Source organism: Sylvia atricapilla, chromosome 3 (genome assembly GCF_009819655.1).
Source record: "Sylvia atricapilla isolate bSylAtr1 chromosome 3, bSylAtr1.pri, whole genome shotgun sequence".
Taxonomy (NCBI): Eukaryota; Metazoa; Chordata; class Aves; order Passeriformes; family Sylviidae; genus Sylvia; species Sylvia atricapilla.
The window spans coordinates 107304895-107322988 of record NC_089142.1 but is presented as its reverse complement, the minus strand read 5'-3'; the positions used below and the strand labels follow the sequence as shown (position 1 = coordinate 107322988).

Genomic DNA, 18094 nt, shown 5'->3' with positions numbered 1-18094 from the left:
ACAAAAAGGACCATGGAACTTTTTTGGCCAGGACTGCAGGGATATGGGAGGCTCAGGCTGCCCATTCAAAGCCTGGCAGGTATGGCCTCATCGCCCTGCAGACAGAAGCTTGTCCTGCTTACACCTCAAGCTGGTGAGACACACCAGCCTGGCCAGGACCACCCGCTCCTGCTGATCCACAGACGGGGAGGGCCATTGTCACCCTCAGGCACGGCACCCACAGCTACTCCATTTGCCACTATTCTCCCTGCCAAGCAGGGCCAGGGCTGTGCTGTCCTTGCCAGTGGGGAGGGACTCGTGCACTTTTCCAGCCCAGCCAGAACTGAGCACAGGCATTTGCAGTCATGGCTCCTGTGACAGGAATAGGAATGATACCTCTTTCTGCTAAATAAGCAGTGCAGGTAGTCCTTTCCATAATAGATTCTTTGCAGGCCATGCCCTGTCCCAGTCTTCTGGTGAGAAGGGCTTAAAGATTTGCAAAAGCTCTTGCTGAGTAAAATAAGCCCCCCAATACACACAGCCCTGCTGCCTCTGGCTGCTGCTGAGCTGCTGGAAAGGAAATTGGATGCTACATCCCCTTGTCCACTCTGAAGAATGATCTGCATGTTGGTACATGTGCTGGGTGGGGTGCACAACATAGTTTTGGGGTGCAGCTGACAGCAACGCCATCCCAAAAGCACCTGGAGCTGGATGGCTGTGACAGCACAACACTATCGATCCACAAAATGGGATCTGCATGTTCGTACGGAGGATGAGCAAGCAGGACCAGTAAAACGTGTGTGGGTCATGCTGACAGCAAGTCTCACGCTCTCAGTGCTTTTCCAGCTGGAACAGGGAATGAACACAACTCCCACCTGTAACACAACCACACCTTCTTAAGGGAGACCCTTAACATGGGCCCACAGCAAAAACAAATAATAAAACCCCCATAGTATTTAAAGAGCAGGTTCTGGTGCCAAGGGTTTAGTGGTGATCAGCAGCACTTCCACCATAACCAAGAAGGGACAGAAAGGCCTTGCCTCCAGCCTCGGTGAGAAAGTACAAGAAGAGCTGGCAGCACTCCTCCTGACCCTCTTGTGGAGATCAGCTGATCTTGATGATGCAGAATTCCCCTTTGCTGGTCTCACTCCCAAATCTACTGGCTCTCCCCAATTCTGCAGAGGCTACAGCTGTAGCAGGGAGCCTTGCTTTGTGCCCTGCAGTCAGAGGTAACTACACTCCGTGCCATGACACTACTCTGCCTGCCTGAGAAACAGCAGAACCCTCCCTTAAATTTCTGTTGTCATTAAAAAACCCTCTTTCTTCAGCATGCAGTTTGTTTCTTGTCTCTGATGCGAATGCCCCTCCTGGACTGGCACAGTCCCTAGAGCCCAGCAGCACAGTGCTCCCAGGGTGGTTTGTTTTACAGCACAAGAGCTGCTTACACAGGGCAGGGCTCCCACTCCTGTGCCCACTTGGGTCCCTGCCCAGACTCACCGAAACCACCTGTGTTACAGCAGTGGGAGAGGCAAATTTAAGAGTCTCAGTGTGCCAAGCGTATATGGGGGATTATTTCAACTTCATGGTTTCCCAGTGCAATGCACACACTCCTTGAAGAAATCCCTTAAAACTGTCTGCTTCCAAATAACCTATATACATCACTGGCCGCAAAGACGACACATGATGAAACGGCCTTACAAAACAAATCCTTACATTTCAGCCCAGCAGAGCATCCAAGTGCACAGCAAAGCCAAGACAAATAGAGCACTGCTTTTGCTGAAAACCTACGTGGCTTGAAAATCCCCATTGTTGCTCTATCCCAGAAAATGATTCATCCTCCCCACGGGGCTTTGCCTTGCCTCTGCACATTTCGCAAGGCTCCTGGCTTTATAACAGCGTGCTGCACGTGGTGACTCCTGGCAGATTCCTCGGCTCACTTGAGAGTGAGGAGGCAGCAGCTGATCCTCCTAACGATGATTTTCCTCTTGCAGCATTTCTTCCTGCTGGCCACAGACTTAGTTCTCGCCATGACCCTTTCCTGCTTCTTTTATGCCTTTGTGTGTGTTTCCATCGCGTTTCTGACCTGCTGCGTTATCGTCTTCTCCTTTGGCACTGCGGAGAGGAATGTCGATGTGAAGGGGAGAGCAATTGTAATTCTTGTGTCCAACAGTTCCATTGGGAGGATGTTTGCAAGGAACCTGGATAAAGCAGGTTTCGGGGTGTCTGCTGCACAGTGGTCTGCTCAAGAGGAGAGGACAGTGACAGAAGAGTGCTCATCGAACAAGGAGGTAGCCCAGCTCCACCTGACTGAAGATGAGTATGAGAAGACAGTGAAAACCTTCATAGAAAGCCACTTATCCCTGAAAGGTAACTTTTAGGGCAAACTTGTGGATTGTGCCTACTGTAGAAATTAAAATGCACAAGATTTTGAGATCGTAGTTCAGAAAATGAGGGAGGCAGGAATGCTTTAGCAAACGGTAATAGCACTCTAACTGCATTGCGTTTTGTTGTGCAAAACAAAAATTTTGCTTTTTCCAGGGGAAAGAGCCTGCTTTGGTGGCTGTGAAAGGCCACAGCAGACCCCAGCCCCTGAAGGAAGGCAAGGTAGGCCCAGGAATGAGGGGGAGAAGGTCCTATCAAGGCACAGAGGGCTGGACTTGCTCTGAGAAGAAAACACAGAAATGAACAAGGGGGAGCAAAGCCCAGACAATGACCTGAGGTGAAGGAATGTGTCTGATTTTTAACCTCTTCCAGATTAAAAAGGAACCTAACTGAGTTCCCTGTTTACTTCTTGGCTGCTGTGGGATTCATTAGTCAGGTCAGAGTTTTGTGTGGCAGGTTGGGACAGTGTCTCTGAACCCCGCTGCCATCGTTTCTGTGGGAATACAGGACCCAAAGCAGCCTGCAGAGCTCATCTGGGACAGCACGGGGCAAGTGTCCCACTGAGGGGATGGCTGTAGAGCACTGCCCGGGAATCTCCCCAGTCCTTCCTATGGGAAAGGTGCCAGTGGGAAGACTGGCACCTGCTGATTAACCTCTGGGATCCAGGAGTCTGTGTCCTCACAGCCATCATGTTACACCTCTTGGGTTTGACAGAGAATTCAACCTCAGCCATCAGAGCTGTACCCTCATTGCCCTCAGGACTACAGGGTTAAAAGGGAAGAGGCCAACCCCTCTCCTCCACTGTGAACCTCCCTTAGGGCCCTCTGAGCTGCAAAGCTCTCTCTGTTTCCCCCCATGCTGCCACCTTCCTTCTCCATCCCTCTCCTCCCTGCTCTTGTCTCTGTGGTCTCTCCAAGGCTCCCTTTGGGGTCTCCCCAGGGCAGCCCCTCTGCTCACTCACACCAAGCTGAGATGTCAGAGAGCATCCACATCTCCCCAGGACAAGTAAGACCCCTATTCTGCTGCCCAGCACTGAAAGTTGTCTCTGTGCTCCCGGGCCCTGCAGAGGAAGGACATTTTGGAAGTCAGAGCACGCACCACAAAGCCTCCCATACTGCAGACACCCTTCAGAGGGGTGGTAGGGAACCCTGGCCAGCACCTGCTGCTGGCTGCAGCTATTCAGGACACAGTTCTCTCACGTTGCTCTTCTCGGAAGCCCCCAGCAGACCAGCAATGCCTGGGCAACTCTGCATGGCCCAGGATGCATCCCCCAATTCACTGCCTGCCTGCAGGCTTCAGAAATGGCTCCCTGCACACCAGCACTGAGTTTCAGACTGAGTGCTCAGCTGTCTGCATGAGAATTTAGGCTCATTTACCATAGGAAAATTACTCTGGTAAAACATTCTTGTGTGGACAAGGCCTAAAAGTTCCCCAAGCTGAGTTTCAGCGTAATCCTATTCTGAAAATGAACAGAGGCTTTCTTAACCAGTAATAATCTGTGGGAGCTGGTAATTTCTGTGGGCTTCTGCTGTTCTAATTAAATGAGACTCTGGCACAGAGTGATACCTGTCTTTTTTTGCTCTTGACTAGTTTGGCCCCTGTGCTAGTTAAAGGCTTTTGCAGGTGTCATGTTGTTTTGACAGGGTGATCTCTTGTGGGATCCATGAGGTTTTACGTTTAGGATCCCCTGCATAATATTCACATAACAGATGTGGATGTTGAAACATATTTCCCAAGTGCTGACCCAATTGCATGGCAGATCAAAGCAGTATGCTGGGAGGGGGAACAAAAGGAAAAACAAAAGGAAAAACAAAAAGAAAAAAAGAAAAACAAAAAGAGAAAAGAAACCTCACTGTTTTCTTGGGTTTCTTTGTTAACAGTTTCAAATGAGTGCTGATATTCAGCTTACAAAATTTACTGTGATGTTTTTAGCACGGGTTAGATGAACATGAACACTCACCACCAACTGACTGATAATGAAGGAATTTAAACCAAATCAAAAGCCTACATTGGTGGGTCCCCACATGCATTTTGGTCAGCAGGATCTGGACAAGGGAAGGAGAAGAGTTAGTGCCGTAGGGCAGAACCATTACACAATCTTCTCCATTTAAAAACTTCTCTTATGTACTTTGTGTATAAAATTTTTAGTTTCTACAGAAAGGAAACTTAGCTAATTTTTATGGGGTTTGGTCTTTTTTTTTTAATTACTTGTCCCCATAGGATATTTTTACCATTGTATCTTTGCTATTGTAAATAAAAAGGTACTTGTTCTATATAATCAAATATTTTGAACTTCATTCTAAATTCCTTTCAAAGTAACACAGTGAAGACAGAATCCCCAGAGTCATTGCTCCTTCTAAAATTAAAACACTTATGACAGCAAAAATACTGTAGTTTTTATTCTAGTACAGGCCCAACAACCAAAATTTTCAGGAAGGCTAGCACCTTTATTTTGCAGTGACTGTACAAATTAATAAGATGCTACCAGGCCTAAGGAGAATGTAACAAAGACACAGAGAAATGCAAGTCAGCCCCCTTCCAAATTCTTCCTTTGCTGTGTGATAGCTTAACTTGGTTCATAAAAAAGCATTTGGTTCTTCTGGCTTTTAGCCATTGGTGCCTTTTGATCAGGTACCCCAACTTTCTCTGTGACCAAGCAGTCAAAGAGACAGAGGGAAAAAGATGAGAGAAGGAGTTTCATTGCTCACCTCCAGCAGCTGAGCTTGTACTGTCAGGCCTTGCAAGAGCTTTTGGCATCATGTCCAAGTCCTCTGTGATGGAGCCCGAGAAGCTGCTGCGCCGTGCTGCTCTTTGGGCAGGTTGCCTGGAAATGCTGGCAATTGCTTCACGATTTTCAGGACTGACTGCAGGGAGGGTGGGGTAGGGCAAGGAGGAAAGAATATACAGATGGGCAAGACCCAACAGACAGCAACCTGACCTGACTCAAAGAGAGTTCAGACAACCAGAGTGCTCATCTGGTTAACTGCTGGAGCCTCTGCTGTCACAGTACCTCAGGGTTCACCTGATGTCACACAACAGTCACAGGGCTAAGCAAAACCAGCACTGACTGTGCCGCAGGATCACACAATTGTATGGGTTGGGAGAGGCCTTAAAGGTCATCTAGGTCCAACCCCAATGCCATGGGGAGGGATGTCTTCCATTAGACCTGCTTGCTCAAAGCCCCATCCAGCCTGGCCTTGAACACTTCCACTTCCTGTAATTCCTCAGGTTCCCACAGGAGAGATGATCCTTGATGTGAGCAATGCCTCACCCTGAGCAGTCTTCTTCTGTTTGTTCAGATCTCTGCTATGCTGAAGTTGCTTACAAGAGTTCTGTTGGTTTTCATTGGGTCAGGATTTCATTTTTTTGTAGCTGAATCTCAGATAAGACCTAACAACTGCTGGATTCTTTGGTACTTACCACTGTCCCTCTGTCCCTATCTCTCAAAGAGGAAGGATAATAACCTTTACACAAGCACAGAATAACTGAATCAAATAAATAATAATTCCTAAGTAATGTTAGGACCTGTGTCTGAAACACTCTCTCACCACACTTCACCATGGTTTTTCAGACCAGTAGCAAATGCAGGTTTCCAAGCCTTGTTTTGCAGGCTCCAAAGGGCCTGGAAAGAGCTACCTGTGCAGACAGCTAGGCCAGTGGGAGGTACTGGACTGTCATCCTTGGCCATCTGTCCTCATCTCCATGTTGCCGTTGGCAAAGTGGCGCTCACGACCTCTCCCTGAGTTAGTGCAGGCAAGATCACCTTATCATTTGATCAGTTTAAATGGGTGTGTTAAGTCGTGTTAATCCAGCTCATTACTTTCTTCTGTGCACCGTGGGACACTGCTGCAATCTTTGAGCAGAGCCGTGAGGGCAGTCACGCCAGCCTGGGCAGGTACAGCTAATCCTGGGCAAGGAGGGCTGTCCACAGCTGCAGTGGCTTGCTCGAGGCTGTGCACTGAGAGGCTGGCAGAGCTACACAGAGCACTGAGCTGTCAAGGCTTCCAGCAGCCCCATGGCTCCTTGGACAGTCTCCACCTCTTCCAAAGGTCAGACTGCTTTTGCAGTTCTGCTGTGCAGCAGGTGGCAGTGGTAGATGCTCTCCTGGTACTTCCCCTTGCCTTGCACCTCTCCTTCAGCATGGCCAGACTTTAGCTTGCCATACAGTTTAGTCCAGGAAAGCACTCTTGGGACAGAGATCCAGAAAGGAAGACCCTACAGTGAGCCTGAACAGACAGAGACATTGGAACTGCTGCCTTGTGGTGGACACACTGTAGAAACTCTTTTGCTTCCTGTGGCTGGTCAGGTTATTTTATCAGAAGGTAACCCTTACTCACTTTCCATGCTGTGCTTCCCTTAGGATAAGGGCAAGGCCACCCAGTCATTCCTACACTCAGGGCACAGAGAAAGTTCAGCTTTCTTTTGAAACAGTCTAGCTCAGTGCATGGCAAGAGCAGTTGTTCCCACAGCTGCAGAGATGGATTGAACAGATGCAATAATCATTGACTGCAATAAACTACAAGGGAGTAGGAATGAATAAAGCAAACAAAATCATATACTCATGCAATTTTAAAGAGTACTACATTATTTAACTTCGCTCAGCTACAACAACTGCAGGCCACCTTGGATAAATCGACACATTTTCCAAGCTGTAAACGACCATGCTTGGACTTGAGAGTGAAATGAATAATTTTTGCAGCTATGCTTTTGTGCCTTTAATAGGGGTTATCCAGAAGCTTTTGAAAAACTGGTTTGCAATTATATTGCCCTCCTGTCTCTTGGGAATTTATCAGAACAAGAGAAGCACTTTGATACAGCAGCATCAGGGCTATGAAAAAAGCCAGAGAGAGAGAATAGGCTTCATTCTGAAACTATAGGCTGGGAGGCGTTATTTATTTTAAGATGAAGGGGACTCCCCAGTCAAGGCTTCATCTTAAAAATAGGAATCTATGCATCATCTGGAGTCTGTGTCTTTTTCCAGATGAAGCCCTGCATCCAGTACCTCTGGACATCTTATGGGAGACCAATGTTCCCTCCCTTAAAGTGGTTTTGTAATTCTCTTGTTTCGACAGACAACTTCTCCGCCAAGCACCGAGCACCCAGGACAGCCACACAGAACCTTCTGGTTCAAGTATTGCACAGTCCAGAAAAGCTGCTGCAACACTTCTCCTCTGTGCCCATCCCTCACTCATTGCAAGTGGGCAGAGCCCATTTGGGTTCAAAACCTCCACCCCAAAGCTTTGGTATTTTGCTTGTTGGTGGTTGGAGGATCACGGCTTGCAAACCAAGATCTTTAAGCCATAATTAAAATGTATGTTGGTGCACCCTAGGTTAAAAAGAGGGTTATTTATTTGGGTGCATTCAGAATACACTGCCATGCTCAGCACTAATACCAGCCATGAGTACAATATGGAAAGAGGAGATGAAAGAGCCATTCACTGCCAATCTATCTTTCTTCATAATCTTCTGTTTACAGACACGAACAGAAGTGGATCACTTCTCAAAAAGAAACCAAACCAAGCCCAGGCAGTTGAATACTTATGTTACACTGGCTCCTAAATTCTGTCAGGAGCCATTTTTAGCATCCTAAAACAGTTTTAGCATTCTCTTCACACTGCCCCCACTTAGCTCATGTGAATTTTAGTCCTTAACCATAAGTTTGTCTTAAAACAACCCCAAACAAAAGTTTGATTTCCAAGCTGCAGCAAAAATTAAACCTCACAAGACTGAAGAGTATTTTTAGAGATTGCCAAAGAGATATCTATATTTTTGATATGTCATTCTTTAAATAAGTGATCAACACATTTTCATGCAAGTGCAGTGGCAGGATTGGAGATGCAAAGCAAAATATACCCAAAAGTATCTGGGAAGCTATTTTTTTATCCCTTATGCATGATGCTAAACTAATCTCTGATTCTGGAAGTCATTGGAAATAATCACAGGTGTAACATAACCTTTACACTAATTTAAAAACTTCCCAGAAAAGAGCACGTCTTTCCACCAGTTTAGCGATGTTGTCTTTCATTAACCAGAGATGGGCAGCTTCTGACCAGAAAGTATTTTTGAAAAATCCCAGATTAAAGCCCAAAGAGTTCCACAGATCTGTGTCTTTTCCAAATAATGCAGTTTGTCAACGTGTGTGTGCACCAGGATGTTTTTACTCTACCCCTTACCTCAGTCCTTCAGAAAAGTTTTCTACAGCACAGCTTTAACAGGGAAAGGGAATCAAGTGAGAAAAAATATTTCTGCAGCTCTGCTCTCCCATATTACAGTGTTTGGAGACAGAAACCTGCTGAACAGTTCGAACACATATGCTTAGAGACTTAATTTGAATTATGTGGTAAAACAGAATATGCATAAAAATTGAACACTTCTGTATATGATAATTAAATACTTCCCTCATACAAATAAATTATCTTTGTGATTACACAATGTCTGAGTAGAAAATCTACTCTTTTCATATTGCCCGTTTAACAAACTGTTTCCCCAACACTTACGCTGCAAACTCCAAGGTCACACAAAAGGATTGTGTGGAATTTTCAGTAGGAAAAGGGTGGCAAGAGCAAACTCCTGTACAGAGTTCTCCTTGCAGCAGGACAGAGGACTTGGCCAGGTCTATGGGCAGCTCAGCCCCTGGAGCTTTGCTTTGGCACTACACTGTTCCTCTGCTTCCCTGGGGAGACCCTGAGGGGAAAAGTCTGGCAGGTACAGCCTGTGGCACTAAAGCTCTTAAAAATCCCAGCACAGAGCTGAATTTCATACCTTGGTAGGGTGACTTAGTAATACCAACTTAAAAAAAAAAATAGCATAAGTTCAGGCCAGGAAACCACCTGCCATCAGAGGCTTAAAAATCAACCTGTTTTTCACATCTATTGAATTATACATGCGTGTGGTGGAAACATTTTGAACCTGATATCTCATTACCATTCTTCAAATGATTTGTTCTGACTATGTCATTAAAAAAAAACCAAAACAAAACAAAAAACCCAGAAACAAAACAAAACAAAACAAAACAAACAACCCCTCCCCAAACAAACCAAACCAAAAAACCCTCATCTTCCCTCTGTTCTTGGGTGCTTTTTCCTGCTTTCTAGAACTACATTTATTCTTAAGTATTCACTGCTCTGGTTTGGTCAAATAGCTTAAAATCTATGAGTTGTCTGATAAATTACTCTGCCAGGCAGCATTCACTTCTGACCCCTGACTGGACATGGGTAACTTTTTCAACCAACAGACTGAGGCACAACAAATAGTTCTTTTCAATAATGAATAGTATTCATATTTCCTCCCATGAAAAGGTTTCTCACCTGAGAACCATCCCCAGTGGTTAATCCAGACATTTACACCTGTATGTGTCTGGCACAATAACCTGACTGCTTCTCTCATTCGCTTTTCCCTCTAGATCTCAGAGGTGGCAATTAAATTCCATTCTGCCTTGTCCTCGATGTAGAAACTTAATAAATACCACAGAAGTCCACTTAAACCTTAGAGCAGAACCAAAATAGAGTAGTCCAGAAAGTTTTTTGATTTTTCTAATCCTGTTCTGGATTTGACCTGCTCTTTTCCTGTAAGAGTCCAGGTGCCTGTCCTTCATTACAGCTTTGTTTTCCCCACTCCCATTTCAAGCGGCCATTACTAAAATAACTGAAATGTCACCAATCTAAAGTTAAAACTCCTTTCAGGGTGCTTGCCTTCCTCTCATTCCCTTTGGCCACCTTTGCGTCTTCATATTAAATATGCTAAAAATGCATTTTCTCTTTTGTTGCTACCCGAGACTTGCACAAAATCAGGAAAGCTTTTAGTCCTCAGCAGAGATTTGAATCTCCATCCTATTTTATATTATGGAGAGCACATTTTCCAATGAATAAACACACTGATGGAAAATTCACGAGCATTTCCCATAGCCATACATACGACATTAACTAATTTACCAGGTATCAAACTGCAAAGGCAGAGACCAGGTCCTTCTTATCCGTCCATTCAAGAACAGCAGATTCCAGTGTTATTTCTATAAGGTCCAGAAAATAAAAATACAGGCAGAAATAGGAGAATAAGTTACAACATAAAAAGAAAAAATAAGAAGCCTATAATAATACAACAGAAGCAAAGTTCCCAAATGTTTGGATGCCGGAAACAGAGGTGACAGGAAGAATGCTCCCATCATCCATTTGCTCTCTGCATTCCTCTCTTTAGACCTCTCCAGCAGATTTCTATTCATGCCACCAGCTCCAGGGCATAGATCATGTCTGTCTGCGTCAGTCATGTGGATACTGATGCAAAACAGGTCGATGCATTGACTCTGCAACTCAGCCATGGCAGCAGGTAGAAGGAGACTTTGACTCTTGGCTCTGTTTTCTGAGAAGCAGAGAGGCAAAGTGCTGAGAAGGACAATTCTTGGCCAGAAAAAGTCACCTGGAACTTTTCTTGGGCTCTTGCTAGAACACTAGAGACGTGTTTTCCTTCATATCTTATTCTGGCTCTCTCTCACCAAGGCCAGGACGGGCACTTTCCCCAAGCAGGGAGTCACTGTCTCCTCCAGCCTTTCCACTCTCCCATGGATGCACTGCCTGGAGACAATCTGGAGCAGCCATCAAGTTTTAAAGAAATATGGCTCCTAAGTAGACACTGCATTCATTCTCATGGGTCAGAGCCCCTTGGCACCCTGTTTTAAACTTACATAAGCAAACAGATAAAAATTCCCTCTCAAAGATTATTCACTACAGCACAGACAGAAATGCCCCAGTTCTGATTCAGTTTTTCTACATTTTTTCTTTTGTACTTGAATATGCCCCAGTGTGATATTTGGATGTAATGGCTTGGCATTACAAAGTAAGTGCCTTAAAGAGAACAGGTCTCATTCAGTGATGGTTTCTAATAAATGTAATTTGATTTTTCCTTGAGCATATTTCTTGGAAAACACTTCTCTTGCTTTGCTTCTAAGAAAAGCAATTTGCTAACATTTGTCTGATCATAAAATTGATTTGACCTTCTGCAAATAATCTGACTTTCCAGCAGCTTGCTGAACTTTTGGAGGTGCATTAGGTTGTTCATTGAACACAGCTTTCTCTTGTTTACTCTGGGTAGTCTCTTCATATAACTAATGGAAACACTTCAAAGCTTTTGTAAAAATAACTTTAAGGAACTGATAAAAAAAGTTGAAATTTGAAGGGAATATGCAATAACACATTTTAGAGGACATAGGGAGCAATAACTACCTCTGAACCAGCTCTGTTTCTAAAGCTGTGAGCCTTGCACACTATGGCCCCCTCCTTCCCAGTATGGATTGCTGCTATTGAGCTCATTACCCTCAGGTTTTTAATTAGAATGGGCTGCAAGTGGCAAGAATTCATCTGCACCTGTTCTGTCTTTGGAGAAACATCACCACATAATTCCAGAATGATCTGTGTGAGTTACCTCAGCTCATACCCTGTTGATTTGGCAGGCATGTACGGGAAGATGAGGAAGCCGTCGATCCTGATATGGGATGAAGGGGCACCAGAGACACATGGGTTACCTGAGAGAAAAACCTCCTGGCAGAGGAAGAAGGCCTCTAAGGCTCCACGCAGGAACTGCTTATTGAAGACAGGTACAGCTGAACATATTGCACTTCTCTGACAATGGCTAGATGAGGCGAAAATGTCTTTATAACATTGCAGCCAATACAGGGTTGTTTTTTTTTAATAATATTCTTTCCAAAATTTCAAAAGCAAAGCCCTTGTTTGTGTCCACTTCTCACCAGGGCTGGTCATAGACAGTTTAAAATGTAGGTTTAGCTAATATTCTGGAAAAATGTTGCTTTCTCAGACTGGACTTTTAAACAAGACTACGGGGGTAGGACAGAGCCAACATGTGCAAAATCAGCTCTGCAGAGCTCCCACTCTCCCAGGGACCAGCTGAGTTCTCTCCTCCTGACAAAAAAAACAAAACTCCATGGCTCCCATCAGCAAAGTGCAATTCAGTAACTGGCAGCACCAGGCCTTTATCAGATGGAAGAAATTCTCCTCCTGGTTTGCTCTTCCCATGGAAGATGCTGCTTTAGCATCAACTACAAAGAGCTGCGTTGTCAGGGCTAGTTGTTTGTAGGAAGACTTCCTGATTAGAAATAACCCTCTAATTAAAGCATGGCTTTATTTATTTACATGTCATTCATTTGTAGTCACTCAATTATAAATTACAAACAATAATTAGTTTTAGCTGTGTGTGAAATCTCCTCTGTGAGACTGCCACCACTGGAAGGTGTTCCCTGGGCTTGTAAGAGTTCAGGCAGGTTCTGGCTGGGAAAGAGACGACTCTGGCTGTGGTGCCCCAATGCACTTAGTAAAAGAGAAGTAACAAAAAAAATATTGTAAGAGCAGGCAGCTAAATATGCCTTCATGAAATAGCAGGAAAAAATAGGCATCTCCTCCTTTCCCAAGTAGTAAGTATTAGATGTGGAATATGTCTCAGAAAGATGAGGTAAACAATCAAGAAATCTCCCTCCCAACTGTGTGATTCTCCCCCTCTATCCCTGTTCTGGATCCCAGGCAGCCAGCACTGGGAGGTGCAGCACTGATGCTAAACCTCCTGCTGCCTTCTCTGACTCAGGTCATGTTTGAGAGGCCCATTTGTCCAGTGTGGAGGGAGCTCAGCCTTGAGCAGCCCCTTCCCCACAGCCCTGGTGTGAAGAGCAGTGGTAGGAATGGAACAGGGAGCAATACCTCCAGCATCTTCACTCTGGGAATCCAAAGCTCATAGACGCTGTGCTAAAAAAAGCTGCCTTTTTTTTTTTTTTTTTTTTTTACACAATAATGTTGTCTTTTGGTATTGAGCTAACGGTTGAAACAGTGTCACTTTTCTATTCGCAGCTCTCTGCATCTCAGTCCTCTTTCACCCACTGACCTGTGTCCTGAGTCTCCTGAAGAGAAGCCCACAGCTGCTTGTGCCTCTGCTGAAGACCAGAAACTGACAGGTGAGGCAGCACCCTCACAGGTCAGTTATCTGCCAGAGGTAACCAGCACCTCCTGCACCTCTTTTACCTCTGCTGGGACAGGGAAGGGGCAGCCAGGTGGTGAGGAGAGCGCTGGGAGAACAGCCCAGGAGCAGCCTCCTGCAGCACTCTGCCACCTCAAGGACGCTGCCTTTCTGCATCAGTGCGGCCCTGAGGAGGCCAGCCTGGGGAACAGCAGTACATTCAAATCAGTAGCAAACAAGACCAGGCAGCACTGTCTCCATCATCGAGGCAGAGCAGTAACTGGTCTCCAGCATCTCACTGGATTTACAATGCAACTTTTCTAAGTTGCTCTTAAAGCGCAACCCCCAAAATGTTCTGTCTCTTGTTCATTGCTGGACCATCTCTCCCCAGTTCCTGTATTCTCACTGCTACAGGCTCCAAAGGCCCTTGAATTCCATTCACTCCAGCACATGGCTGAAAGAACAATTGAAATGGTGTTCCCCAACATTCCTGCTTGAAAGGAAGCACCCAGAGCACTCTGTGATTCTCTGGTCCGGGCGTTAGGACAGGAGAGAAAACAGAAAAAAAAAATTAAAACCAGAAAACAAAAAGCCAGACAGTTCATGAGATGACCTGCCCGTGTTCTCACTGGGCGGTCTAACCTTTTCTTGCTAAAGGGGAGAGGGTCTCTGGCTCTCCATGTAACTCTGCTGCAGGTGTCTGGTTCTCAGCAGCATCTTTAACCTCTCTGAGTGTTGGACCAGGGCCATAAAGCAGGCTCTGGATGCTGCATGGAACCCAGAGGTGGATGCAGCCTCTCAGCCCCTGCCCTGTGTCACCAGTGGCTGCTGCAGCAGCTGGACTGAGGCAGCACATGCAGCCGAACTGCAGCAGGAATGAACTGAGGGAAACGAGCTAACAGCAATGAAGAGCTAAAACTCTCCTGCTGTCTTTCAGCCAGGAAGGAAACCCATGGAGCACTGCACATTAACACTGTCACACCTCAATGAAAAAAAAGGAGCATAGCTGGGATCAGAAGTGACAAAGTCCTGGCAGCAGGGGATTACGAGCAGTGACTTCAATTGCAAGACAACAAAAAACCTTGGATGAAGACAGAAGACACCTTCAGAACCATGACACAGGTCTACAACTCCCTTGCAAGTCTAATCTGTAAGGAAGAGAACGCCAAGACGCTGAAATTTTGGGTTGTTCATTACAATGCTGTGCTGTGCATACTGGGACATGCACAGAGGAAAAAACATCTGAGGTGAAATAAAGGAAGAGCTCTGCTGGGAAGCAAAACGCTGGGGCTTGGCTTCCATTATCTAAAGCCACAACTCAAAACTGCCTGACTGATGATAAGAGATTTCACCCTCCCAGGGAGCTGGATCCAGGGAGGAAAAGGAAAGCTTTCGAAACAGCTTCTGTAAGACATTAAACCAGCTTAATATCAAATCAGAGTGAAAACAAACATTTTAATTCTGTAACATCAAAGCACTGAGAGAGAATGTGCTAAAGCAGAAAATTCCTGAATTAAAAGCTTGAGGTTTTAGTCTTTACACATTTGGCAAATAACCAGTTACATGAATAATGCCAAACCCGTATATTCTGCAGAACATCCCAGGAAATGTCTCCTTTAGTCAGAACCCTGCTCTGAGCCAGTGCTGTCAGCTCCCTCAGTGCAAAATCCCATTCTGTGTACATAACCCTGTACAATTTCAGCTGATAACCATTATTTTCTCCTCCAAAATATGGCAGGGGACACGTGTGGGCTGCTGCATGGCTACTGCTACTCTCCCAAAGTGACCTTCAAGCAAAGGATGCTGCCTGCTTGTGTACACTGTAGCATTCACGAATGAAATTAGAGACATTGTGCGAGCAAAGCTCCTGAAGACCTCAGTGGAAGTTCCGCTGGCCCGAGGACTTGGGAATGGCCTACATCTGTTTATAAAGCTTTCCAGTCCATTGGGATACAGGGAACTACTGTGTGCAAGCATAAAATTAAGACTGTGAGGCAATACCACCATGAGATAAATTATAATATAAGTGCACTTAGAAGTGTGTTTAACACAAATTAGTTATATCAAACTAACACCGAAGTTCTAGACTGCTGAAGCTGACTAAGGGATCTGGATGCCCCAGGTGCTTTTAATTTGAGTGGGAATGAGGGACTTGAATTCCTAAAATAGTGTTGAATGTTTCATCACTAACATAGAACACAAAAGAAAAAAGAAAGCAACTGGCTTGTCAAGCCTACAAACCTGGCCAAAAGATTCTGGCAACATCTTTTTAGACACATCTCCCCAAGAATAAAGCCATTAAAATTAGAGATTCAGAAAATCCTGGAAGTATTCCAAGTCTTGATGAATGTTTTCAGAAAAAAACCCAACAATTCCAACATGATTTTCAATAGATCACTTTGATCCATTTAATAAAAAATGTAATTGGACTATAAAAGTCTGCTAAAAGAAAAATAGCTTTAGCACCAAATCCCATGTCCTGCAACTCAGAACAGAAACAACTGATCACCCAAGACCTGTTCTTTCACCTCAATCTCAACTCTAATACTTTCATTTTTTTGAGCCTTTTTAAGAAAGCACAGAATTGGACTTCAAATAGAACAGATTTTCCTGGCCAACACTGTAAAATCATTTCTCAATAGAACCAAAATGCTAGTGGTGATGGAGAACCAGAGGGAAGCTGGTTACATGAACACATCCTTTTACCACTTTAAATTATGTTAATAACTAATCTACAAGCCAATATTATTCCTTTACAGATGTCTGCACGCTTGTCAAAAGATACAAAGAGAGCATCCCTTTGGATTAAAGACTTTCCAGCATTGTCACTCCCTTAGTAGCAGTCTCTCTCTATTTTTGGGGACACTTTTCTCCTGACTTTCCTCTCCTGAGCAGGGGTCAGACACAGAAACAGCTCCATAGAAGCCAGAGCAGGTACCACCCACCTCTACACTGGGTATTGGGAGGTGTTTCAGACAGCCTGAGGTGAGAAATTTCCCTTCACGTGTTTCTTGTATTCAGGGAAGGACAAAGAGGGAGAAGGCAGGAAAGCAAAATAATGATTAGTGTAATGGGATTTGCTATTCTTGTTAATAGTTTAATCAATATAAACATATCCAGAACCTTCTGACGTGCTTGCCATGCTCAAGTGTCTCTCTATAATTAGCTCAACACTCTTAAGCCATGGTTAGCATCACCTGCATCTCCACTACTCACTTCTGCAACAAAAAAGAGGCAGAACTGGGATTTCCTGTGTTTAAAACTCAGCCATGCACAAGTGACCAAGCCATGGTGTGTCCTGGCTGTGCTGGATACTCAGACACACAATGTGGATGTGACAGGTCTTGGGACAGGTGAGACTCGCTCCGTATGAGCAAGATAATCATATGGGTGCTGTGCTGCAAGACTCTGCTTGCACCAGACTTGCAGGTGGAGCCACATGTCCTTCTCACCTGCACTGGAGACAGCCCAGCACTTCCAAGGCTTTGCAGATCACACACACCTGGATCCTGTGCTTGTCACACGGTTTTTCCTTGGAGGAATAACTTAGCAGCAGCCCTTGACTTGAGAGTTCATCAATGAGGTACCGAAGAGATGCAAAAGACAGGAAAGCACAGACCCAGTGGGGTGAGGCAGACGTGGTCCCAGGGTGGGACAGCACCAGGCCACGGTGGTGCCACACAGCCTTTGCTGAGTTTTGCCCTAGAGCATTTGTATTTGCAATTTGTACCATGTCAATTATCGGATGCTACTGGTGTCATACTACAGGACACAGCACATGTTCTAAGGAGCCACAGGCCTTCCTCACGATCCTTTACCTTGAATTTGGGCAGAGAGAGAGAGAGAAAGTTTGTGTTAACTTTTGCTTTCATCTCTCTAAATAGATACTGCCAAAAGCATATATAAACATCCTCTTGATGTATCAGTGTAAAGCTCATTTAAAAGGCTTAAAACTGACTTTGAAATAAGCTGAGACAATCTCCAAATTGACAAGTGCAAGGCAGGGGGGAAATAATCTCTACAAATGGCGGATTTCCCTGTGGAACAGCTTTCCCCACTGCCAAGCTCGAAGAGGAGACACTCCTCCATCCAAATGCCTGTCCCCACAAGCTCAGGAGAGGGAAGTTGTGCCATTTATAGCTGACCCTCTGTTCGCAGACACAGCACTGGAACAGTGATTGCCACAGGCAGCATCTGTCCAAGGAGCCTGGATTCCACCAGAGCACAGGAACTCAGAAACGTGAAGTCACAAGATTAGTTTGCTATAATGTGTGTAATTTATTTCAGCATTCCCTAGGGATGAAAAAAATAGCAAAAAATAACTATGGGCAATGCTGTTGTATCAGCTTTAAGAAGCATGAGAAACCACAACTGCAAGAAACAATGTCTCGTGGGTAGGTGAGTTATTTTGGCCTTATAATTTTATTATTTTTTTTTAATAAGGAACAACTCACAAGTTTCCATTGTGCCACTTTGGATGCCCTTTGCACTGCACTGTGTCACAGGTCAGCTCCTGCCCAAGGCAAAGCCTGAAATACCATTCCCCACTGGAGTGCCAAGATCATCACTGCACAAACACATCCCAACACATGCAAATACTGATAACCCACACGGGAAAAGTTCCATGCTTACAAGGAGAAGTTGAATAACAATCCTCCCTTGCCTAGGGCTAGCAGCACAAGCCTCAACCACCAATCAAAATCTTAAACACCCACTGCTGTGGCTGAATCCTTCTTTCAGAAGGGGTCTCCCACTCCTCAGCCTCTTTTCCAGTGGATGTGAG

General features: G+C 45.0%; 1 protein-coding gene across 1 annotated transcript; it reads left to right on the top strand.

Moving 5' to 3' along the window:
• The first annotated feature begins 1914 nt into the window (after nucleotides 1-1914).
• Nucleotides 1915-16433, top strand: LOC136358515 (dehydrogenase/reductase SDR family member 9-like). The gene is made up of 4 exons (XM_066314395.1): nucleotides 1915-2346; nucleotides 11804-11947; nucleotides 13206-13309; nucleotides 14249-16433. Exons 1-3 carry the CDS (start codon nucleotides 1953-1955, stop codon nucleotides 13304-13306), a joined length of 639 nt encoding a protein of 212 aa, XP_066170492.1. The 5' UTR covers nucleotides 1915-1952; the 3' UTR covers nucleotides 13307-13309; nucleotides 14249-16433.
• The last annotated feature ends 1661 nt before the right edge of the window (nucleotides 16434-18094 follow it).